At 39.8% G+C, this 26144-nt stretch overlaps 2 protein-coding genes across 2 annotated transcripts in view; both read right to left on the bottom strand.

Annotated features, from left to right (window-relative positions):
- Positions 1-10313, bottom strand: part of B3GNT2 (UDP-GlcNAc:betaGal beta-1,3-N-acetylglucosaminyltransferase 2) — a 72128-nt gene extending 61815 nt beyond the window's left edge. The window contains exon 1 of the mRNA XM_030945056.1: positions 10228-10313. The gene's annotated coding sequence lies outside the window, so the exon portion shown is untranslated. The remainder of the gene's footprint in view (positions 1-10227) is intronic.
- COMMD1 (copper metabolism domain containing 1) overlaps positions 1-26144 on the bottom strand; it is a 63858-nt gene that overhangs the window by 35652 nt on the left and 2062 nt on the right. Inside the window, exon 2 of the mRNA XM_030945057.1 lies at positions 10228-10509. Coding sequence (XP_030800917.1) covers positions 10228-10509 — 282 coding nt within the window. The remainder of the gene's footprint in view (positions 1-10227; positions 10510-26144) is intronic.

The following is a 26144-nucleotide window of genomic DNA, read 5'->3' as shown; positions in this document are numbered from 1 at the left end:
ATTTTCTCAAGTCCTGTGGCATATTTACAGGTTAAATGGAATGAAATTTTTTAATAGTCCTTAAAGCACAGCTTCACTTTTGAGGGTGATTCAACAGAAACTGAATCAATTGACTGAAAAGTTTATTGCCTGTAAGCATTCAAATACCACTTCAGGGCTTTAAAAAAAATCTAGATATTATAGCAGCTTTGCATGTTCAACCAAGATTCAGAAGCTGTCTAATTCTAATTCCAGTAGTGATTTGTATCTCATTTAGTTAGGCCAGTGCAAATTAAATACAGGGCAAGCACATCCCTGATTTGCATTGGTGGAGCCTGGCCATATTTGAACACGAGGAAACTTTTCTCTTTTCATCTTCTATCTTGTGTTTAACTCCACCTAATGCAGTCTGGGAACTCAAATTACAATACCACAATCCTCATTAGGTCTCCATTGATGCAATTTATTACAATTCAATCATTAGGCATGTGACAATGTGTACAAGGAACACTGATTCCCAGCATAAAGGTCCTTTGGTTGTGCATAGTCATGGTAAAAAGCACCACAAAGTTATTTCTGTACATAAAACAAGAGGTTTTGTACTCTCCTTGTGATTTAAAAGGGGAAAAAAACCTTGAAAAATTGGTATCAAGTATGGCTACTTCTAAAATTGAGACTGTATTTCAAGCATTTATTAACCAAATTAGGCATATGCAATTTAAATTATGCTTTCCTTATCATATTAACATATTAATGAATCTACATCAGTGAGTTGAACTAAAAATATATTGAAGATTTGCATGTCTGATTATCTCTGTGGAGTTTTGCAACCGATAATTTGAAAGGAGGACAGGAAAAAAACCCCTTGTGTCAAGGTCTATGCAAAATTACAGCTGCAAGAAGTTTCTTAATCAAAGGATTGTCTTGTATCTTTTGTAAGTTAGAATCTCTTTTTAAATGAAGAGGATTTGCTCCAGGAATTATGTTCAAAGTAGTCATTTCCTAAAGTAGTATATAGGACAATGATGTCTTAACCAAAAGCACTTGCCAGTGATCTCCTCCCAACCATCTCCTTTCAGATAAAAGCAGGGAAACTTATGCTTCACCCCACTGCCTCTGTATTTTCAAAACAAGCAAAAAGAAAAAAAAAACAACAAAAAACTGGACCAGATGCATGCAAGGAAACAGAAAAAGCTGTTTTGAGGATGAAACTGTCAACACCAACCAACTTCTTGTAACTATTGAATAAAAAAAAAAACAAACCAAAAACCCAACCAAACAAAAAAACCCTAACCCTGAACAATAAATGAGTTTATTTGTTAAAGCTGTGAGTAAGTCAGGACTGTAGGACTGTTGCTGTTCCCAGACTTACAGGATCACTTCAGGCAACTCAGCCAAGCTGTGGCTCAGCTCACCACAGTTCCCACTAACTCTAGACAAAATAAGCAGGCAAGGAATGGAACCAGTATTTCAGTCATGCTTCTCATTACTGCTGTCACAAATCCACGCAGCTGAGAAACTTTCTAGAAACAAAGAATATCAATGCGGTTAAAGCATCAAGATTCCCCTGTTCCTGCAATCGGCACAGATTGCCACCTCCAGATCCCCTTTTATATCATCTCCATATCAGATACCTTTCCCACCCTTCTCCAGATGAACTCCACAATACAAAACTCATGCAACAGCCATGCCTCTCATTTTCTATTCCTCCTCCACTCTTGGAAGAAAAATTGGCACTTCAGAGAAGTTATCTTCAGCATTCAAGGAGAGCTGCTTCATTTCTGTTCAAGAGATCACTAGCTAGAATTTAAAATGGTAGCTCTTTCAACATGTATGCTTAAATGAGCATTTTTTTCAAGGCAGGACAGAGCTCTCAATTTCTTTTGCTCAATTTTGCCCTCAACCTGTCTCTTCAACAAACTGATCCACATTAAAAATAATGTGGGTGAAAAAAAATAAAAGGGTGGGGAGGGAACAAAAAAAATTTAATTTGGACTCACTCAGCCACTTTCAGTTCCATGAACATGTCACTGCTGGGGCAGCACAAGGGTGAGGACACGCAGCAAAATTCAGCAACTTTTCAAGTCCACCTGGCAGCAAGGGAAACACCTGACACCAAAACCACCCTCTCAAACCCACGTGTGATCTTCTGTGGCAGCTCCATTTACTGCCTTTCTTTCAGTCTACACTTTGACAAGATGAAGCCAGCATACCAAGGAGCAGACAAATCCATTTAATACAGAGGTAAGTGAAGCTGCAAAAAAAAAGGCTTTGTTTCCTACAGTCTTCATTCACTCCCTTGGGCAGGGGCACGAGCCTCTCCCAAAATTTCTCTGCTGGCCTCTGGAAGTCCCTAAGCAGCACTGCTAGTGGTTTGTATCAGCAAGAGCAACTGCAGCAGGAGTGAGAGCCTGCTTTTATCCAAACAGGATGCCAGTATTCCGAGCCTTCCACATGCTGATTAACTGCATTCCCATGCAGGGAGCTCACAGCACCTCAGCATTAATACTCAGCTACCAACTGCCAAGGACAGCTTTGGCCACCAACAGATTCCAGCCAGCTACCTGTGGAATCACTCTGTCAGAGGTTTTGTAAACAGAATGATAAAAGAAAAGGAAAAAAAAATGTTTATCTTTTTTAATTTTTAATTAGGATGAGTAGAAGGTCTAGAGTGATGGAAAGCCCTAGTTTGCAGAAACTAGAATGGAAATACCTGATCCATGAAAAGATGACACTGGGAATTAGCCATGAACTGAAGGGATTTTGCTTTGTCACTCTGGACTGTGTTGTTTCTTCTGCTGCATCAATTCTTGCACAGCAAAAACTGGAGTCCATCTTTTATGAAAAGTATACAAATATATATATAGATATACACATATATTTAAGATAGAATAAAAAGAATCTAAAGGATTAAGCAGTAAAAAGACTTTCATGCTCTGCAAGTGTTTCTCCCCAGTTATGTGGTAGCTTTCTCCTTTTGTATCTTCTAATACCTTCTCCTGCAGTAGCTCTTCCTCATTAAAATAAATTAAGAACCTGTTTGCTCTTACTTGCACTCTGAATGCCAATGCTCAGAGATCTCAAAAGAGATCATGACAAACCTGAAAGGATCTCCAAAGCATTTCTCAGCAGCAACATGGCATAGTGTCAAGAGGGGCAAGGCTGGCTAACTGGCAAAACAACAAATTTAAATGTATTTGGTCAGGCTAGGCCTGTAAAAACAAGATGCATTGTTAGCTAATGCAGTGGGCATTTATGTTCACAACATCTCCTTTTTTTCCTGAGTTTCCTGAGAACAAATTGCTTGCTTATGTTGATATCCAAGTCCTCTGAAGAACACAGATGGACAATACCACCAGAGCTAAGGTGCCAAGAAGCTTTGATTTGCTGTATACAGGCTCTCCAGCAAAGAAATTTCCACCTTTTTAAAATGCTTTTCAAGAATCATGCAAAACTTTTGACTTCTATTAAAAAGATGCAAGGGAGATTACAATTTTTGGTCCTTCAACTACATTTGACCTCAATTATAGACTGGCTTTGCTGCAAGGTCATGCAGTCAAATGGTGCCACTCTGGCATTCTGTGCAAATGCAGTGCTTCAATTTGCATGTTTGCAGATACTCTCCACACAGCCCCAAGTCCGTGGTGGTGGGAATTGCACAGACAGTGGGACTGCCTGTGATTATTTACACAACAAGAGAGCAAGTGTCACACAGAAACTGCTCTGTCAACCTGCCACAAACAGAACAATTCCTCTGGTGATGGGGGAGATGCAGTTTAGGGTCTCTGACTCTGTAGAGCCAACCCCAACAAAAGGTATGTAGTGAAACACTTTTGCTGGGACAGTTTTCAACAGCCAGGTCTGTTGACCCGAGCTGCCCCTGTCCCAGCCTCACTGCAATCTGTTTCTCAAGGCTGCAAGAGATGCTCTGGAGGACATTTCATCAAAGCTATCCCACATTTTATTGCTCTGTGTGAACTGATTGATGTCAGATTGCAAAATATTTGTTGATAGCACTGATATTATATATTTAACAGACTGTAAGTCCTCTGTCATAATGTGCAAGACCTGAGAAGGTAAAAATTTCAAGGGTCCAGGACTTAATCTGAATTTAGGCAGATGAAAGGCAGTAAGCAGGCATCACTGCTGGTTTCATACAGCTTACCTTCAATTAATGCAGAATTTCCCCTGTAATACCCTGAGCTCAGCTACAATCAATACTTCTATCTCAGTTAACTTATTCTACTTAATTACTTCAGCAAATCCAGTTTCTCAGTAGAGACAGGGAATATATGAGTATGTGTGCACTTGCACATCCAGATACACAGGGCACAAATAAATCAGCATGGAAACTGTCAGCACTACTGATTACAGAATATACTTGCTTAGTATAGGATGTATACCTGAGGTAAAAAATACTGTCAAATATACCCAGTGGAAAAGTGACACTTTTGAGTCAGACAGTTATTTAAAATCTCCATTTAATGCTCTTATCTCCTTGACATACTTATTACACTTCCATATCCCAAGAACCACAAATAACAGAATTCTCTTCTTGTTCCCCAAGTTTCTCTCCACTCCAAGAAGGTGACAAAAACTAACCTGTCAAAGCAAAGGGCTACAGAGAGTGCCATGCAGAGGATTAAGTAAATAACTGAGTTAAGTCAGTCAACTGTGTTCGTTTCCTCTCTGTGGAGTGACCTGCTGCCCTCTCCATTTTTTATTTGCTTTTGCACTGTACTGCCCTTATGTAACTGTTCCCTCCAGCTCATAAATTTCCAAGGTGAACAAAAGCTCAAATGATTACATTCGGCTTGGCCACAAAGGTGATTTTTTTTCCAACTGACTTCTACTTACCAGATTCCATCATTTTAATCACATAAGAATATTAAGCCCATTGGAGTTAAGTTTATTAATTTGGCTTCTAAATGCCCACGCTTTTCCCATTTTTGATGGCAATATCATTTCTGATGATGTTAATAGCTACAAAGACTAAGATAGATTATGGCTGGAAAGGAAAAATGGTTTGGTGGCTGCTTTTCCTTCCTCTTTGCAGGCCTGGCTGGAGTTATTTTGGTTTGGGTACCTGGAGCTGCTTTTCATCTCCCCACGCATCGCTTTGCCCACACTATGCCCTACAAAGAGCAATCTGCCTTTTCAAACAGTTCCTACATAAAAAAAGACTGGAGATCCATTACCTGGGGCTATTTTCAGCCATATCTCTGAAGCAGCCTGACCTGGAGTCACACAGAGGTAAAGGCAGGCACAGCCATAATCCTTCCTCCCTATGGCATGAGTGTACTCCTGATGTTCTCTTGGTCTGACCTCTCTGCAGCAGCGACAGCTATGGCTGGGCATAACTGCAGCTGACAAAAGCCAAGAGAAAAATGGCTCAGAAAAATGCACAAAACACCACCACATCCTCAGCAGTGTTCAGTGTGTACTCCCAGCAAGGGAATGAGTTTTTATAGAAGATAAATGCTAAGATTTTTTTTTTATTACATCGTGTGAATGCTGAAAATAAATATAATTTGTTTATAGCACAGATGATAGAAATTTCAGCCTAGATTCGTGTAGCATGGACATAATTAACAAGTCATAAAAAAAAATTAATCTCCCAGAAGTTTACTTTGAGACCTACTTTACTCCTTCTCAAAACATTAATTAAACCTTTCTAATCATCGCAACTAAAACTTGATGAAACGTCAAGCTCCAGACCTTCAAAATACTGGAAGCATTTTATCTCTAACATACAGCACATGACAATTGTCTATAATCCTTATGAACTCTTTCCACACATGAACTAATAGAATTATTACTATTATTATTATTATTATTATTAGTAGTAGTAGTAGTAGTAGTAGTAGTAGTATTTTCTCTGAATTATCAGGGTCTGGACCCAGCCACCAGCATACAGCAGCTAAACTGCCAGCTGACAGTTCCTACTTTTTCAGCATCAAGTATGCTGTTGCACTGGCAAAGATGCACTTCACCTAGCAAGTCCTTTCATCAGAAAGCATTTTATCTCACTGGGGAGAGTTTAAGGTGACAATCAAAATATAATCATAAGTATTGAATATTAGACTTTCACTGAAAAAGTTATTACTAATGCTTGCCTGTTCTGTAAAGAAAAACACTTGGTTTTTGTGAAGATACACATCCCTGGTGATTTCAGACCAGAGAAAGTATATCAACTGCAAGGCTGCTGTTTGCCCTTCACTTTGAAAGAAACTGTCCTAATTTCTTACCTTGTATGTAGCTTCTAGTATTTGCTACATTGTGGTATTTACTTACTGTATATAATTAACTGTTATGATCCCTCTGGCAAATAGAGGCTTTTAGAAAAGGAAAGAGAAGAGAGATACAATATTTTGGGAAAAAACCCTTTAATCCATAATCCTGATGTGATTATCTCAGGCCTTTTTGGGAAGAATCCTGCAGGAGAATCCCAGCTTCATGTTAAACCAGGGCAAAAAATACTCTTTGATCATAAAACATGCTTTAAGATCCAACAAAACCCCAGGAGAAGTGATATTACATGGATTACTGGTAACTTAAACACTGAAAAGAAATGTATGTGAAAATATCCATTCTGTAAATAAGCTAAAGCAAAAAAAGCCAAGAACAAATTCTCAGCTAATCTGTAATATCTGATCAGTCTCAGACATTAAACTGCAAAATAGATAATACTATATATATATTTATATAAAGAAAGTAAAACTTATTGGCAAATCAGCCCACAGGAAGAACACAGCCCCAGGGGAGAGGCAGATCTCACGAGGAAAATAACATGACAAAAGCCAGAAAACAAGTTTAAATATAATATATGTGCCAAGCCATGGCACAAAACCAATGCATTAACTTTGTCAGTGGCAAGGTCAGGTATAAATCTGGGACTGAAATGTGCAGGTAAGCCAACACTGCACAGCAGTGGCTCCCACCCAGTGGAGTAGGGCTGCTGCAGAGGGGCAGGAAGGGCATGAGAAGGAGGATGCTCCAGCTCACTCTCCACCCCTCTGAGCAGACTCATGTCTGCCTGAAATTTCATGCCAAAAGAGCTTTACAGACATGCTCAGAGAGAGAGAACAAGATAAAAAAGGACATAAAGAAGGGGACAGGTAGCTATAGATGTTTTAAGAGAAAGCCAGCAAAGTAGATAAAAAACCCAAGAGAATGAAACCATTGTGCCAATGAAAAGATGGAAAAAATGGACCAGCAGTTATGAGCACTAAATATCACAAGATGAAGGCAAATGCAGGCTAAAGTGCAACTGCTTTATAATTTTATTTTTAGTCATATTGTTAAGAAAATGGGCCTTCAAAGCTGATGGCTAGCATGTTCATCTGCCTTTAATCTTAATATAGACCTGCTAGGATCTATAAAGACTACAGCACCAGCATAAAGGAAACTTTTAATGTTGCTGGAAAATCTTTACTGAAGAAGAGTTCAAACTCTAATTTACAGATCTTGAATCAAATTTTTCAAAGTTCAGAGCATGGTATTTTCAAATGTTCCTCATTAGAAATGTCTTCAAGAGCACTTAGGGAAAAGGGTTCATTTTTTTCTCCTATCAGTAATGGCAAGGCTAGTAAGAATTAATGCATGAAAGTTGTGATGGATTCTCAAACCCAAAAGCATCTCTCTCCAGCCAGAAAACATCTACAAAATTTGACAAAATTCACATAAACTCAGGCTAGTGGCATTTATGAACCAGTCACTTCCAATTAATTCCCCATTCCCAACCACACCAGGTTTCACACACAGAGTCTTCCCCTCATGAAAGAGCTGACTGAAATTCAGAGAAGGCAAGCAGGAAGCAAAATTATTTATTGAAGTAGAAGCAGCAGATGCTCCACCAAGCAGCCTGGTCTGCTGGGCAGAGACCTAAATCCAACCCAGAGGCACCGAGAAGAATCAGAGTGACTTCTGGAAAGGTACATTTTCTACAGAGCATTTCTTTGCTTCTGTTGAACCATGAAATATTCATGTCAATTCATTACATATCAATGCATTTGTATATTCCCCTGCTATCATGTGTCCAAATGAAAACAGTCTGTTGTGAATAATTTACTCCTGAATCATCATCCAGCTTTCTTCTTCAAAGCCAGATCTTCATTATTCATCAAATCCCATCTATGGCTGACAACTGTTTAGAAAATATGTTCTCTGCTAAACTTAGGAAAGGTACCAGTATATGTGTATTTGATGTGCTACAAAACTTGATATTTAGAAGACATGTGCTAACAATAAATTAAAAATACTTATAAAGACTATAAAACATGACAGTTTTAAGTTAGTGGGATGGATCCAGTGCGCAGCAACAACTTGTTCAACCTCCAATAGGAGTCTCTGTCACCTATCTTTCCAGGAGGTCCCCAAAGCCCTATGGTATCCCAAACCTCATCCCATCACAGGAGCAGAGAGCCTGATGCAGAGAGTGCTTCAACCCAAAGATTTACAGCAGAGAACTAATTTAATGCACAGCCAAAGGCTATGTGAAAGCAGAGCTCCTTAGAATAAATGTACATTGACTCAAGAGGTGACAATGCTAATTACTCCATGGCTGTTTCAGTAAGGACCAGTTTAACTCACACCAGGCTTGCCACAGCTCACTGGTATCCTCAGGGAAGGAGGCAAAATTGTGTTTGATGGCAGTTCCAAAAATGCATTTCCACAACCCTTTCCCTTTGCAGCATGAAGGGGCATTGCTAAAATAATTCATTTTCATTTTGTTGTGGGGCTCTTTGGTAAGAGACATTACAGTGTCTCAGAAATGTGTATTCTTCCTCCATCCCCTGACTCTCTCTGCAGAGGGTGAAAGGAATATGAATGTCCTTGCTGCTTGATGTTACTGTAAAATCCATTACTGGGGGAAAAACAGTTTTAAAACAGGAGTCACGAACTACATAATCCCCTCGTGAAACACAACAGTGATTCTGAGTTAAGGATGCACTTTTTAATGAATGTAGGTATTTCTCCCATTTGCTCACTAATGTACTCAATGTACTCATTATAATGTGCTTCCTTGTAACCTTTTTATTCAAAGCAACCTTTTTTCCATTTGCTGCTAATAGAACAGAATCATTTTCAATCTCAAGATCCTGAGCAGAAAACTCCACTTCTCTGAGGTTAGGAAAAAACCTGAAGGCACACACCATTATTGTATTGGTCACTGCAGAGAACCACGAGTGGAAGGCTCAGAGAGGATCAGCTTCCACTGACTGCAAAGAAAAGTGAACCAACAGAATGACTCCAACAATACCTTCTGTCTCTGCAGGATCTCAGATTATAAGTACCTTCATCCTTGGCTTGGCTTAGCCACACAGCTGGAATTCAATCATTCCTATGCACATGTATATTCCAGGTGTATGGACTGAGGTATTCCTAATTCAGGCACTCTTGCTATTACAATACTATGAAATACAAGGAACCTTGCTAAACATTAACTATTAACATCAAAATTCCCAAAATCAGCTCATGGCATGATTTGCAGTAGCTACTGCTAAGAAATGAGGTTTTGAAATTTACTAAAACATCACAGAGAGAAAAGATATCAAATTGAAACACATTTCCTGTTAGAAAACAACAGCAAATGTGAAGATGGGAATCTGTGCCTTTAGCTGTACAATCCTATGGACTATAAAGATAAAAAAAGGAAGGCAATGTTCAGCACTGATGGAGCCATATATATATAGATAGATATCTTTCAGGCAGATGAGGCCAGATTGCATAACGTGACAGGTAATAAGTAACATAATAATGGGTGTTATGTAAAATAAAAAGCAGTCTTTCCCCTCATTTGTTCTAAAATGTAATTTGTGAGCTTTACTCTTTTTCAGCTCCTACTTTGCATATTTTAACTAATTTTAGCGTTGAATTAAAAGAAGACTAATTGAATTTGCAGTGCACAGTATACAAACAGAATTATAAGATCACGTTCGATTTCTACATCCTCTGATTTTTCAAGCTTAGTGTAAAGAGAGCTGTCAATATATATGTCATATATATATATGTCAATATATATGTGATATCTTCTTTATATGAAGATATGACAAAAGCAAAAAATGCATTCACCACCCAGGATGCTTCTTTGTATCCAAAGATGGACCCCAACTTCAAGTCCATTAAAGGGCCAGTGGTGATGAATCAACTGGCTTGATTTGGATGCAGTGGATTCAGCCATAGGTAATGTGCCTCAGTGCATGTGCAGCTACATCAGGTTTATGTATTTTGCAAAAGGAAGCTTACCTGCCCATTTTTTCCCAGTTCCATTTCAACTATTGCAACAGGAGTGTTTATCTGATCAATGTGCCTCAACTGTGCCTTCAGGTCCACTCTCCAGTTCATGTTTTTCAGGACATTATCCCAGCGGCTCTGATTGATCAGGCTCTCGTGGATTTGAGTCCGGTGGTTCTTCCAAAATTTTGCAATGACTGCAGCCTGATCTGATGTGATGCCACCTTGTTTTTTGGTTTGGGCAGTGAGGAAAGCTTCCAGCTGATTCAAATCCATGTCTGCTGAAGCAATTGACTGTAGGAAAATAAAGGGAGTAAAAGGGAAAAGCTTGCTTAACTGAGGACTTTAAGGACACATCTTTAGGGTTTGACAAATACTGGATCTTATAGGGGCTGCACAAACAAACCAAGTTATGCAAATAACCTGACACCTTTCATTAAAACTCAATTTGCAAGTGTCTACTACTAATCCCAGATTCCAGCCCCACAGCAGCTGGAGGGGAGTGGATTGGCTCCAGCAATGAGCTGGGAGCACCTCTGGGAATTCAGCACTGTTATGTTATGGGGTAGCAAGGAGGCTTCTCCCTGTCTCCTGGCCCTTTCCCCACTGTGCCTCAGACACTCCCAAATGGACAATGCCACAAACACTGTGTCAGGTCTGGCACTGCACTGCTGCCCTGCTGGGCCAGGAAACAGGAAGGCTGGGACAAAGAAGGTGTGCTCGTGGGCTGGAACAATGAAGGGAAAGCCCACCTCATTGCATCACCCACAGTTTCATCTGCCACCTCCACACCACAAACAGGGAAGCAAAACTGGTAAGTGCTGCACCAGCAAAGCAGGGTCTGCAGCAGCAAGAGCACGAGCCTTTCAAGGGAGAGTCAAAATGCCAAATGCAACTGCATTTTTTCATCTGTATTATTCTATCTGTAACGCCCAAAAAGCCTTAACAAAGCACCTGCAGCCTCTTTTAGACCATTGGTGGACTTTGTAGGGCTTTATCTGTATTTTGCAACAGAGTGGAAGTGGTCATTTATTCCTCATCCCTGTGCAGCTACAGGAATTATTATTATTATTATTATTATTATTATTATTATTATTATTATTATTATTATTATTATTATTATTATTATTATTACCCCCTTTTTATATAGATATCCAGTTTTTTCCATCTATTTTTTCAAAACTGATAAACCCACAGCCTTGTATTTGCATTGCCTCAGCGGCGTTAGCTGCTGCTATATATGGCCACAAAGGGAGCATGGGAGGCAGAAAAAGGAAGCTGTGGTTAAGCTTCCCATCGTCATTTCAAGCAGATGCTTTTGCTTCATTCTCACACAAAATGGATGCAACTTCTCCAAAATGAGCACACCACCTCCAAGCACATGTTGACATAGAGCACAGCAAGGTGAAGTGCAGCCAGTCCCTGGGATTTGCCTCTATTTAATCTTCCTTGACATGGTACTGCTACAGCTGCATTCCAGGCACTGGGGAACCACAGCCTCATTCCTTTAGCCAGGGCTGTGACATCGTGTGGCTTTGGGCTGGACACACACACTGTGCACCTCACACTGCCTGTCTGCAAACTGGACAGTGCTGATCTAAAAATGGAGATGTTTGTAGTGTTTTTTTACAAGGGATGAGCTGCCTTGCCTTGCTTTCACAATAGATCAGCTGCCATCTGTTATGTGATTGAGAAAAGAAATAGCAATCAACACTAGGAATAAACCCTCGGCTGTATTAAGGCTCCAGCTTAATAGGAGCATCTGTGATTTTATTACAAAATCTGAGCTGCCTAGTGCACCATTCTGGCTTTTCTATAGGGCATTTGACATATTGGTACATACTGCTTGCTTTATATCAGAAATATTTAACTTAAGAGGTAATTATCCTGTACTAACTCATTATGCTGGAAGTGAAAACAGCACTTCTTTTTATCTCCAGAAGAAAAGCTATTCAGACTTACAGTCCTTTTCTACAGCCACATCTTACACTGTCTGCTAACAGCAGTGTGGAGTATTTTGTGCTTCAACATTTTTCACATCACTGCATCTGTGTTTGTGTGCTGTGTGACACTGCTACTGCTCGTGTACTCCTCCTGTGCAGGTTGTTGTGAACGGGGGGAGGAGGGCAGGTGAATCAACAAGCACAGACCCCAGCATCTTCAGCAAGCCCTCTCAAGATCAAGTTCAGATGCAGACTTTCTTCCCAGTTCAGCTGTGCAGAAAATTGCCTTCTGTTTTATTCCTGTGCAGAAACCAAGAACACAAACTGTGTCCTCTGCACTGAGTGAAGCAAAGGTGTCATGGCAAAACAGCTCATTTGTGTTAAATGTTAACTTAATGCAGGTTCATGGTGATACCAGGCACCCCTTTTCTAGGCTTGATTTCATAACCTTCGAGCATTTCACATTTGCAATCCTCTGGAATTTTTTTTTAACCTCACTCCCTTCACATCAACCCTTTTTGCAAGATGCAGCAAATTTCTGGCAGTGCCCTTCTAAGCTGATAAAAAACTGCAGACACAAAGTTCCTTATTGTGCTTGACATGTGATATAAATCTGACTTTGCAGTGTATCCAGACAAGGGAGCTTATGACCAAACTTGAAATTTTAAGCATAAGGGACACAAAACAATATTACTAGAGCACATACAGGACAGTTCAACCTAGCTATTTGGTAAAGATCATCAAGAGATTGGTTAATTAAGGGGTGGTGTGAGCTACATTTAAAAACTCTGCACCTTTATGTATTATAAGCACCCTGATACAGTTTGCTACCAGAAGAGTGCCACACAAAACCAGAGGGAGGAAACCATGTGTGATAATTAGCCATCATTTATACCTCCCTCATACACACATGTGCACACAATAGGGACAGTTTGATACTCTACACATAAAAGAAACTGACTGCACACAGGCAAGACCCCAAAAGGTAGCAATCATACTGTATTTTGGTGCAGTATTTATCAGATAATGCATACCTTAAATAACACAGCCTTGTAATCCATCATTCAGACTAGAATCTCTCCCTTCTTGGAAATATGACTACTACTTCAAAATTCCAGTTAATTTTTTAAAGGAAGTGGGTACAAACAATCAATGAGTTATATTTTGGTACAGCTGCATGAAGACTTTAATTAGTGGAGACATATTTTCTTTGAAATTCCTAAACAAATCCCAATGGCTATAAGGGTTTTCAAGTCACATAAGAGCAGTATCTCATTTTAGTATTCTTTTTCATCTTAACTTGGAAACATTTCACTGTGGACAAAAAAACCACTAGTTAAAGTCTTTGCTGATCTTTCTGGTCTCTTGTTGCATGAACATTTACACAATCTATTCTTTAAACAAACGTAACTCTACTTCATTGCTTATATGAAGGGCCTCAGTTCAGAATTTTTTTAAGCTTGCGAAATGTTTTAACTTGGCAAAAAATTATATTTCAAATCATATTCTGCATAGCATTACAAACAGTTCTTTCTATTACTTTTAACAATGCTCATTTATTACATAGAATATCCAATTATAGGGGATACATCTGATTGGTATTTCTAAGGATTGATTTAAATTAGAACATGAGCGGTTCTTCTGTGCGTATATCTGGAGACAGATGAAATATATCTGATTATAAGTCTCCCTCTCATGCTATTAAACCCCAGGAGCTTCAGATGAACATTTATCAGCCCCAGGACAATGACAATTATCAGCTGTTGTTCAACTCCAACTGCCATGGTGAGGCTTGTTTCGCTGCTGGAATAAACAACACATGTACAGTTTAGCATCCTAACTGGAAAATTCTCAGAACTTAAAGGTATTGAAACCTGTTTTATCCATCTGTTGCTAGAGCTGAATCACTGTCAGCATTGGTCTAAGAGTGAAACATCTTATTAATGCCAATTTCTTAGCCCAGACAGACCTTAAAGTGCAGAATAATTGCCATATCTTCAGCCACTGTACTGTTAGTGACACATCATTATGTTATAGAGACTTTATACTCTCAGGTAATTTCAGTTTTTGTTGCTAATCACAAGTAATTTACCATTTCAACATAAAAATCTTCAACTAACAAAAACCAGAAAAGTTCTCTTAAGAATGTATAGAATCACAGCTCTTCTATGCCAGTGCCAAATGCAAATTAACTTTACTGTGACTATTCACTTATATATCTAAGTAAGAAAAGTAAAAAATGTCTATTACAAAATAGACATTTTGAATCAGTCTGTAAAACAACACCATTAGATATTAAAAATTTCCTCACATTTTGTATTTTGTGATTTGATAAAACACTTTTTCTTTTCCTTCCAAGAAAGCACAGCTTATGGACAGTATGCCATTACAAGCACACAAATCCTTTTCTTTCCAGAGGCTGGGCAGATGCTTTTGAACAGCAAGAAACGGTTTTAGTCATACTGAATTCTCCTTATGTTCTCCTTCAACACAAACCCACTGTGTCTTCAAATACAATTCAGCCAATAAAAATAAGACTTCAAATACCATTTCCTTAATGAAACAATATTTGGTAATCTTGAGAGTTTTGTATTAGCCTAATTAGATCCATCAGACATGTGCCCTGGTACACAGAACAGGAAAACAGACTTAAATTCATTATCTCTTCTGAGAAATAAAGCCTGACAAGCATGCAGTACTAGTGAGAAACAACAACTGCTAAAATCCACTGGGAAAAAAAAGAACACATTTCATTTTCAGAAGAAAAACATTACTTGTCAACCATCACAGAGGAGCTCTAGGAGCTGGGTACAGCAGCACGTGGAGGCATTTCCTCCAGCTGACCCCCAGAAGTGCAGGCTGCTGCCAGCCTGCAGCTCAAAGCAATCCCAAGCTCAAGGAAACAAACAACTCAGTGCCATGGACTGTGCTACTGAACTCGCCTCCTCAGGCTTTTGGGAGGTGGGGTAAAAGGTTATTCCTGCACCACAGCCCCTCTCATTCCTGTGCTTTTAGAAACAGAACCCTGCAAGCCACTTCTCAGCCCCCAGGAACGCGTGCAGGGAGATGTGGAAGCAGCTGCAGACAGGAGGAACATGCCAGGGAACCTTGCTCAGCTGAACATCTTCAGCACACAAAGCCCATTCTGGGTAACACCAACGTGCATCTCTCACTTATCAGCCTCAGGAGAAAACATTTCCTGGATTTGGGGGCAAACAGCAGCTGCCTACAGGGAAGAGAAGCAGCTCAGAACAGCACATGAGTGCTGCTGACACTGTGCTATCTGTCAGAGTCAGCCCAGCGTGTTCCTCTGCAAAGAGCAGCTTCTGACAGGAGGAATCCAACATCTTCCCAACCCTGTGGTTTCTGGGTCTTCCTTTGTATGCACGAGCCTGACTCCCCCAAGGGCTGCTGAGACATCCAGCCCTGTAATAAATGAGCTGTTCCCACAGATGGTCCCTGGATGTAAGTCCAGAAGACTTTCCCACGTTTCTGGAGATAGTGGAGGTTTTAAATTAGTTGGTAGGTTGTGCCTCACAAACACTGTTTATTACAGTCCAAGAGCTCTCCTGAGAATCAGAATTAAGATAAAATTAGATACAACAGCCTGCAGCTTGTCTGCACTTGGAAATGGTCATCCATCTTTTGGGAAAAAAAACCTAAAACTAAAGGCTTCTACACCCCCCACGAACTCCTAAGTCAGAAATCACAAGTGACCCTAATACATTTAGTATTTCTACCACAAAGTAGAAAGATTTCTAAGTCAGAAATCACAAGTGACCCCAATACATTCAGTATTTCTACCACAAAGTAGAAAGATTTTAACTCATCTTTAAGTCTTCATCGAATCCATGGGAGATCACATGAATTCTGTTATTCACATTCCATACCATGTCCCAATATTACTTTTATTTGCCTCTTATGGAGCTGTAGTGAAAGCTAAAAGCAAAATAAAACAATTTGCTAAGAGAAAAGAACCACTGAACCTGCGAACCATTAAGAGGTTAATAAATACATTTATTTAAACCCCGTAGCTTACTTTTTTCTAATATGTAACAGGTCTTCTGCAACAACTATTTTTTTATTCCAACCTTTTGGTTCCTTGCCAAGGAGGCACTCACCAGGACAACAGAGGTTCAGCAGACTTGTAAATATTTTTGAATTTGACTTCTGATTTTCATCAGGCTTTCTTCTTGGATGGGAAAACTCATAACACACACCAGCACAAAAATTATGGAACTGCTACTGCAGACGGGAAAAACGTGTGTGTGGATGATCAAGTTTCAGGCAAAATTACATCCTTCCTGTGTTCCTGATCTTATTAAGCTTGATTCCACACAGACTTGTCAACTGTGCACATGACAGGGAAAAACTCGTCTCAATGGGTCACTTCCATGCTTCTTCACTGACTCCTCCATCTTCACCCCCACAATTCTCAGGCTCCCACCAAGCAGAAATCCCCTAAACACCAACCTTTTTTTTTTGCATAAAAGCTCACCAAACTATGTTCTCTGTTAAAATTACTTTTTTTTGCTTTAACGTTCAATCACAGGGGAGTGAATACTCAGCTATTTTTTGACCTAGCTTATAACTGAACACAAAAGAGACCTTAGCATTAGTTTTTAAAAGCATGTGAAGCGACCACAATATTTTTTCTCCAGCCTGCCCCTGCCAGCACCCTGTTGCAGCTGCTAGAAATGCCCTGTTTGAACTCACAACACCATAAAACACCACTTCCTAAATTTATTTGCAGAAGGTGTCATTTTACTGTGGTGTGAAGATGCATTTGATGACAAAAGAGGATGAAGGGCTGATGAAAACAGGCAGCCACCAGAGGAGCCGCAACCTGAGCCGTGTTCCTGCGGTCACATCACGCTTCCTGGAAACCTCAAGTGGCTCCCCCACTCCAGAAAACATCTTTAGCTGAAGGAAAACTCAGAGTCATCAGCATTACTCAGTCTGGACCTACTCGGTCTACAGAGTAGACACTTAGACACTTACAGCACTTATAAAACAAACAATAATAACAAAACCAGAACAAGCCCACCCACGGATAACATCACTCATAGGTGGATATCCAAACGATGCCTGCAGACTCAGATTATGAGGAGATACTAAAAGCTTGGATTTTAAGCAATAAACATAAAAAAAAGCACCAGCCCTTCCTTCCTGTGTAAGTTCTCAAAACACTTGTATTATTTAAAATAGAAAGAGGAAGAGTTATACAAGAAAAAAGGCAATGGAGAGTGCTTCTCAGAGAGCACAGATAGGTTGGACCGGCTGGAGGGAGATAAAACATGGAACAAAAGTTCTATTAATAGCAGATGTCCTTGCAACAATAAAGGTGACATAGCAGGACTAAAAATATAAACATACTGAAATTAAAAATACAAATTTAAATTGTCCAACCTGACCTGTACTCTACTGAATTACAGCAAATTAAAAAAAGATCCCAGACTTCGTCAATCATTTTCTCCCCACTCAAGTCCAATTTTTTGCTGTGGTTTAGGAAGCATTTTGCTTCTTGGGGTGGAGGGAAAGAAATGTCACATTCCCAGTAGTTCTTAAAGATGCAACCATACTAGAGAGAAGTTTGAGAGGTTCAACCTCTTTCAAAATGAATGTGCACACACATGTACCCCCTGAACTTGGCTTCAGCAGAAGGGAGCTGTTTTCTTGGAGAACATACACATCTTTAGAGGTTACGTTATTCAGTCTAAAATGGTTTCTTCTCCAGTCATGAAGGAGCTGGATTCAGAAGCAGGAACCCTCATCAGATGAAAGCTGTTTAATGGACAATTGCCAAAGACAGAGAGGTAAATAAAAGGCAGAAGAAATCCAGATAGAACAGAAAATACCAGATGGTAAATAACAAAAAAAAATTCACGGGAGTCAGTAAAAGCAGGAAAAGAGAGACAGACACACTGACAGTCCTGGAACTGCTGACATGACCTGTCATTCCCTTAGGAGACCACGTGCTCAGCCCTTTCTTCTTCCCCTCTGCTCTCTTACAATAAAAGAGATCTGTGTTTATCAGGTTTCTACAATCATTCTGGGAAAATTACTTGTGCTGTGGACTACAGCTTCATGTCTAATCTCATTTCACTTAGGAGAGTTAAAAATAGAAGTTAGAGCACTTCTTCATTTTGAAGACATGGAAAAAAAAAAGTTGTGGCCCTACCCTGAGTGCAGTAATGGTGCAGATATTAGCAGAGCTTGTTGGAGCTTTGCAAGCAGTGATCCTGTCAGGGATATCAGCACAAACTTGCTTTATTATGAACCAAGAACAGAAACAGACTTAGTATCGTGAATTAAATTTCCACTTTTACTCAGAGTACCTTGATTGTCTGCATCTTAAAAGTTAATGGTTACCTCAGCTAATCTGTCCCTTGGCTTGCATTTGGACACAAAGCAGAGATGCTCTAGCAGTGAAAAACATGAGCTCTATGAGTCTCAAGCCTCCGCTGCTGCCATACACTCTCTTTTAGTGGCAAATTCTGATTCCAATCTCTGTTCGCCTTCTTTCCCAGCACTACTGTGCATTACCTGTTATTGCCACTCTAAGCAGCAGCTGGAGTTCCATTTCTTACCTGGAAGAAGAAGGATTTCTGCACTCCCAGCCCAGGCTGGGAACACATCCCTGCCTTAGCCATAACCCTGTGTTTCAGAGCAGCAAACAGACCAGCCAGGGAAGGAGGCAAGCTTACAGACTACACTGCTTCACAGGAAGCAAGCAACAGTGCTCTGCCAGCTGGTCCTTCACCACCTATTTTGACAACTCATGTTACATGCTGACAGAGCTGACAGGTGAGAGGGAAGCTTCCATTCTCAGGATCCCAGCCACCAGGGCTTCCTTTCAGCACAGGGAAAACGGTTTTCCCTCCTGTCAGCTCAGTGAAACATAAAACATGTTCCCCAAACCAGCAGCAGCCTGGTGGCTGCGAACAGCCAAGCCTTTATGAGGAGAAAGGAGCAGCAGGTCAAACTCCTCAGCACAGGATTCCCAAGTGTAAATCCTCCTCTCCACCCCTGTTGCTGGAAAACATCAACTGATAGGAGCAAAGGCCGAAGCAGGGAGCTCAGAAGAAACCATCTCTCACTTTCCCATAAAGACCTGGTTGCCATTTCCTGTATCAAAAATTATCTCTGCACTAAATATCATTAACATTTTGGGGAGAGGAAAAGCTAATGATGTGATCAAACAGCTAAGACATCGACCAAAGCCCTCTCCAAGAGAATCCCATTAAACATTAATGACTGCTTCCATTACCCCAGAGAGGGGGGTTCTCTGTCTCTATCAGGTTGGGCTGCTGGAATCATCCATCAGTAGAGCTGGCCAAGCCATCAGCTTTTCCCAAGCTTGCAGGAACCCCTTCCCAGCCCCGTCCCTGCCCAGCCCTGTCCCTGCCCAGCCCTGTCCCTGCCCAGCCCTGTCCTTCCCAGCCCTGTGCCACCCCCGCCCTGTCCCTGCCCAGCCCTGTTCAATGCTGTGGCTGGCAGAGCTTGCAGGGACCCCACCAGTGGAAACTCCCTGGTGCTGAAAATCTGCTTTTAGATTTCACATTTTTAGGCCTCAACTGCTAGAAACTTCAGCAATCAATTGCTCTGAGACACTGTAACCCTTGGCATCAAAAATAATTCAATTAATTTTTTCTGTGGCTTTTGTCTTTTAGTCAAATTGGGGGCTACTCCTATTCAGTAAACTCCCTGCCATTTGGCCACATGAACTGGACAACTTCATTAGAGCTTTCTGCTCATTATGAGACTTTTTATAGATTTCCTGACGTGTCATAAAATGAACAAACCCACTTTCCTTACCAAGCAAATGTAAATCATAAATGTACCATTTTTTCTTTGACAGAAAAAGGGAGTTACATTTTTCTCACTTCAAAAATGTTAAAAATTTGAGCTAAATGACAAAATAAAAAAGGAATCACAACTAATCCAAATACACAAAATATTTCTGCCATGTGTGACTGTGTAAAACTAAAAGGTACTTATACAAACAGCTTGTCAGAAGAGAATAAAAACCACTCTTGAACCAGAAAAGGCAAAAAGAGTCTGAGAGAACAGCACATCTGATGTGACAGTCTGAAGAGAGACAACAAAGCCATGTGTAAATGTCAGACAAGGAGTAAAAATGTCTGTTGATTACTTGCCTTTCACACAGATACTACTTCAGCGTCTGCGTGTATCTTCAAAACATATTTCATAATCCTGGCATCACAGTTCAGAGAGACTGCAAAGAAAGGAAAGGAAAAACTACCCACCAAGCTGAGGTAGAAATCTTTTGGCAAAGATCCCAAAACATCTCAACCAGAAAAAAATCTAACCTTATTTGGAAAAAACCCCACAGATTTTGCTCAAACTATATTTGTATTGCCACTTTTTACTGTTAGGGAAGAGAGATGTGAACAAAACATGCTTTCAGAAATGTATTAACATGCACAATGACATGACACAATGACAAAAATATTTTAAAAATAGTTAGAAAAACACTTAAGGGTATAAACTGTTTGGACAAGTTGGCTGTTATTTCACATTTTCTCTGAATAGTATATTTTATGTCTTGTTTTCATGGGATTGTTGCAGTCTGTTTTTACTTAGATGAAACCACATATAAATCAGCATTGTAAAGAGGTAAATATAGAATATGCCAAAGAATTAGAGGGATAAAAAAATGCATTCCAAGATCACCTTTAAAAATTCAACTTGCAGTCGTCAAGCACAAGCAGATAAACAGATACTGAACTCTTGTGGGAACTGGCAATGAGGAAGGAGTCCCAGGTTTGCTGTACAATTCTAAAACTACCAACTTTATAAAAGATAGAATACTCTGAATTAGATCTTGGCTATCAACCAGAACCAGGTGCTCATGCACTGTAAACAAGGCAAAAGGCAAGTCCAACTTACTTTGTTCAAACAGTCCAATTTTAAAATAGTTGGGTGGCTAAAAAAAGTAAAGGAAGATCTGGTTTCCTTGTTTATGATTGGTAAATCCAATGGTAAAAAAATATGGAAAACTACTGTGCTTAAGCTTCAGGTGTTAAGAATACAAAACAAAAATGCCTTCCCCTCAAAACAAACTGCCAAAACAAAACAAACTCAACAAAAACAACCACACAAAACAAACCAACCAACCAAAGCCCACAAACCAACCAAGCCAGTTTGGTTTTCCCAATAATGAACCCTTAATCCTTCACAATGCAGGCCATCAATGTTCCACTCATTCTTACTTACTCCATAAATTAATCCTTTCCTTAAAATTCACAGTGTAAAAGCATACATTTATAATGACAATTATAGAATTAAAAACTAGGTATTTTAGGCCCCACCTTTAAATAAAATGACTCAATTCACCTTGTTATAAATAAATCATCCCCCAGGGATGATCTTGGAGCCCTCCCGGGAAGCTGCAGCTAATCCTGACTGCCCAGGGAGGCTCCTGGGGAAACAGAGGAGCCACTCAGCAGCTCAAGCTGTCAGATGTTCTTACCTGACAACTTCTGTCCCACTGGGTTTTAGGACTAAAACATCAATGGAAAACGACTTCATGTAACATTTGCAGTGCCTGGTATTTTGTGCCACAAAGCTTTTCCTTTTTTTTTTTAATTAAATAAACTATTGAAAAAACAAATGTCATCTAAAAGTTGAAGAAGTCAGGCTCCATCATATTTGGTCACCAGACTGGAAGAAATCCAGAGTACAAGCTTCAAACTGCAATAATTCTAGCCATACAAGCAGATTTTAGCCATACCATACAAAATTTTTGGTCTTGTCTGCATTTTTTTCTTTTTAATAAGTTGTTGGATACACTGCACCCAGTTGCTACACACTAGCACAGTCAAAAATCTAAACTACATCCTGCCAAGATTGTAGCTAAGTGTTAAAAGGAATTAAAAATTTCAGATGTTCAGCTTGTAAAAAGGTGGAGTTGTGTCATCCCAATTTCCTTTTCATACACTAGCTGTGAACTTCACTCAAGTGCATACCACACTCCTGCATCTTTGACAGAGTGCTAGTCAATGTGTTAACCACACTCTCTGAAGAAAGCAAGCAAGAAAGAAAGGTCTGTTTTCTGCTCAGCTGTGTGGCAGCCTCACATGAGAGCAGTGAGGTTGAAATGAATGTTTTTACTTCCTTGACACCATCAGTTGCCTCCTAGAGCAAGCAAGAACTCATCTTCCTTCACACCAGTTGTAAGAAACACCATTTTTAGAGTACCATTTAATAAAGAACAAAATTTCAGCACTGAGCCTTTCCTTTCCTTTCAGTCTTTATGCATCAAAATGAAGACGAGACAGCTCAAGTTCTCCCCTTTTCAGAGTCCCACATTTAAAAGAGGAAAGACAACTCAAAGTAGTCCAGAAAATCACCAGTACTGTGAGATGATGGCACTGAGCTTCATTACCTCCTTCATCATTTCCCACACACTTTGCGGAGTAGGGAATGGAGCCTTAGTGGTACAGAAATAAAGGCATGAAATTACATGTGAAGCCTAAGGGAGTCCTTCTCCCTTTTCAAATATATTCCATACAGCATGTGTTTGATGAATACTAATTAAGCATAGTGAAAGCATTTAATTTGAAATAATGATCTTCAAAGGCAAGATCTGACTCCCTGTTCTTCAATCAGAGTAGACTCTTGTTCAGGTCAAGAGAAACACTGTGGGGATCAGGTTGGAATAATGAATTTCAGCATAACCAATATATTTCCCTTTCTGTGCATGGGAGTGTCTGTGTGCACACACCCCTCTATATACACAGAATATGCTGCTCACAGACACACACATATGGGTGTGCAGCTTATGAAATCACACCTGTAGGGTTTGGGGTTTTTGAGGTTTTGTTTTTTTTGGGTTTTTTTTGAGAAATGAGGTCATTAATGATGAAAATGCTACATACTTGCAGAAGTCCTACAAATGCAACAAACTAAACCATATATTTGGATGGGAAAGCGGGAATCAGCAGGACATGAAGCACTGCCACCACCAGGGAATCCAACTTCCTCAGCAGCATGCTGTTCTGGAAGTCCATTACCTGGCAATTAGCAGATTTAAGATCCAGTAGGGTATTCTTAAATTCAGAGGTAGTGCAGAGGCATTAGACACGAGAAGAGCCAGTGTTGACCTGCTTGCTCTAGAAACACACAGGCAGCACCAACCTCCACAACTGGGGCAGAGCAACCAGATCTCTGCTTGCACAGATGTAATCACCACTGTAATTAGGAGAGAGAGAGATTCAGAGAGAGAGAGAGATTTGCTTCTTGTTTGGCCAATAGAGTCTACCACACCTGTTACAGATCAGTGACGCAGATCTGATGATGTTTCTTTAATCTACCACTTTGCCGTAGCTAACCTTAAAATAAAATTTTAAAAAAGCATTGCAAAAGGTCAGGTAAACCATTAAACTTCAGGTGAGCCATTTTCACTGAGGTGGCACAGCCACAGAATGTCAGCACTTCACAATGCCAGATGAAACGAGCCTTTCTGTCTCAGTCAGTTATAGAAAATACCCCTCATTAAATGGACAATGTAATAACGGTGGGAGCCCTTTGTTTCTGTCTGCCTGGAGGATTTGCAGGCGTAGTTAGCTGAGGTTTGTAATGTACAGGCTCCTTGTTCACAGCCTGTTGTTTAAAACAATGCTCGTGGTGCAGAACAGCATCACCTCCAAATCCCAGAGCCACCAGCATTAACACCACCTCCTACACATCTCCTCAGGAATCACAGTACCACCAAAAACAACACTGCAAATGTGAGAGGCTCTAACAACACAAATCCCAACTTTTGCAACTTGAGAAATCACGATAAAGTCATTAAAAAAATCCCTAATGATGCAGGCACGCTGTTCTTTCTAGCTGACATACCTAAGCAACAAATTGCTGCTGCAGGCAGTGGAGCACTGATCTTATCACTCCTGGCAATGTTCTTCAACCCTGTCACGTTCTGCACCCAGCCTTCCTCTCCACTTCATTGTTTTCAAGCATTTTCACCCTCCGCTTTATGTGACCTGCCAGCTGCGCCGGTTCCCTTGTGAAGTGAGCACACGTACACCAACCTAAAAGCTAAAATAACTCACATTAAAAGCAGTGAGAGTGCTTTGGGATAGTGCCCATGCACATTTTCATCACTGCAATTCAGTAGGTGCTAGTTCCAGAAAACATTACATTTTCTACCGTCCTAAGACAATGCTGAAAAAGGGGAAAAATGAAATAATAACTGTGGGATTAGAGTTTATACAAGAAAATGTATGCTGCAACACCAGACACTGGTGAGCTGGCAACTGAGTTGTGCTCAGATTAGTGAGCTACATAATAGTGGTCTTTAGCTAAATTAAAAAAAAAAAGGCTATGATTTTTATTTAGTTGTTCCAGGAAAACATTAATTCAGATAATAATAATTTTCTCATGCATGTCCTATTATAACACTATAGACATTCCCTCCCTCACAAAATTCTGTGCAAAGTTATTACTACATTTTCACCTAGTTCAACAACAAATAGAATTATCCATTATAAGCCCAGTCATTCACTGGAGTGAAAAGTGTAACACTACATGGGACGTATTTTTGGGTAGAAAATAGGGAGACAAGTACTTTTTTCCTTCTCCCCGAATCGAGAAGAATTAGGTTTTTTAAAGATTTTCTTTTTAGTTAGTAGATGCAGCCACAACTGCAAATCTAAGTGGCAGAAAGCAAGCAGTCTCTCCTATTAGCTCTTCCAAAATTATTTTATCTCAGATTGAAGCTGCTCTCCATCTCAGCCTTCCAGAAGTTTGGACAACTGCAAAGTGCTCTGGAGTTCATGACCCAGCCCACACATTTGAGGAATCACAAAGTATCTGAGGAGAGGGAAGATTGGCAACTCTTTTCCCTTATTAAAAAATGCAAGAACGCATTTATTTTCCATCAGTTAGCAGAAATTGTTAGCAGAAATGTTTCTGTTCGCAGAAATTCTTGCTGAAGAAGCAAAGGCCTTTATCCTCCACAGCTGAGGGAACCTTCCAAGTGTTTTTCTGCTCTGACTTTCCCCATGAGGGCAGGTGGCTGTTATGAAGATGGAGTTGTCTCTTCCTTGTCAAACAAGGGTGAAAATGCTTTGGAAATCCCTCTTGAGGTCACAACAGCAACTTCATAGAGAAAGGGCTGCTGTCCCTAGCATGAAGGTGACAATCTTTAGGGACAACACATTTACATGCTGGATATCAAGCTCTTATTATTGTTTATATAATATTGTTTATAAATATATTTAACAATACATCATATATATAATTATATATTATAATTAAATATATAATTTAATATATGATATAATTTTTGTATATTATTTATATCGTCTATATACCATTCACATATCAGGATATTTATTACAGATGGTAACTTCCTCAGTATTTGTCCAAAAAAACCCCAAACAAACAAAAAACCAAACAAAACAACTCATAAATCAAATATAAATTCTACTCCTCATGCTGAAACTTTTATTATTATTCAGTCTACATAAAGTTTGTTCCAAAGCAGAAGACTTTAAACCCAGCAGCAAAGGATGCTGTTCAATAAATGCGAGAGGTTACTGCCACCAAAAGGAAAACAGCGGGATTACTCCACATGGAAAGGAACTATGACTGGTGGACTAATACTGTAAATTAAACTTATGTAAGAAGCAGACAAATTTAGTGCTTTAATCAGGATGAAATAACCTTTGAAAAATCCAAAAAAGCTGGGGGTGAGAATTCACAAATGCTGCTCTCCCTCAGTTTCTCAATGCTTTGCAGCCTTCAGGGACAGGGGGCTGGGAAGGATGAAGGCAGAGGGCAAAAAACAATTAAATGAACATTGAAATTATATGGTTCTCCAGGGCCAGCCTTCCTAGGGCTTTGTCCTGCCTTCCAGGATTCTCCACATAAGAAATTAGATTTTTTAAAGTCAATTTAATAAAGAAACATGATTTCACTACAAAATAAATGTGGCATTTTAGAAAGAGGTCAGAT

Source organism: Camarhynchus parvulus, chromosome 3 (genome assembly GCF_901933205.1).
Source record: "Camarhynchus parvulus chromosome 3, STF_HiC, whole genome shotgun sequence".
NCBI classification, from domain to species: domain Eukaryota; kingdom Metazoa; phylum Chordata; class Aves; order Passeriformes; family Thraupidae; genus Camarhynchus; species Camarhynchus parvulus.
Note: the sequence above shows the minus strand (reverse complement) of the source record. Positions and strands in the feature narration are given on the sequence as shown.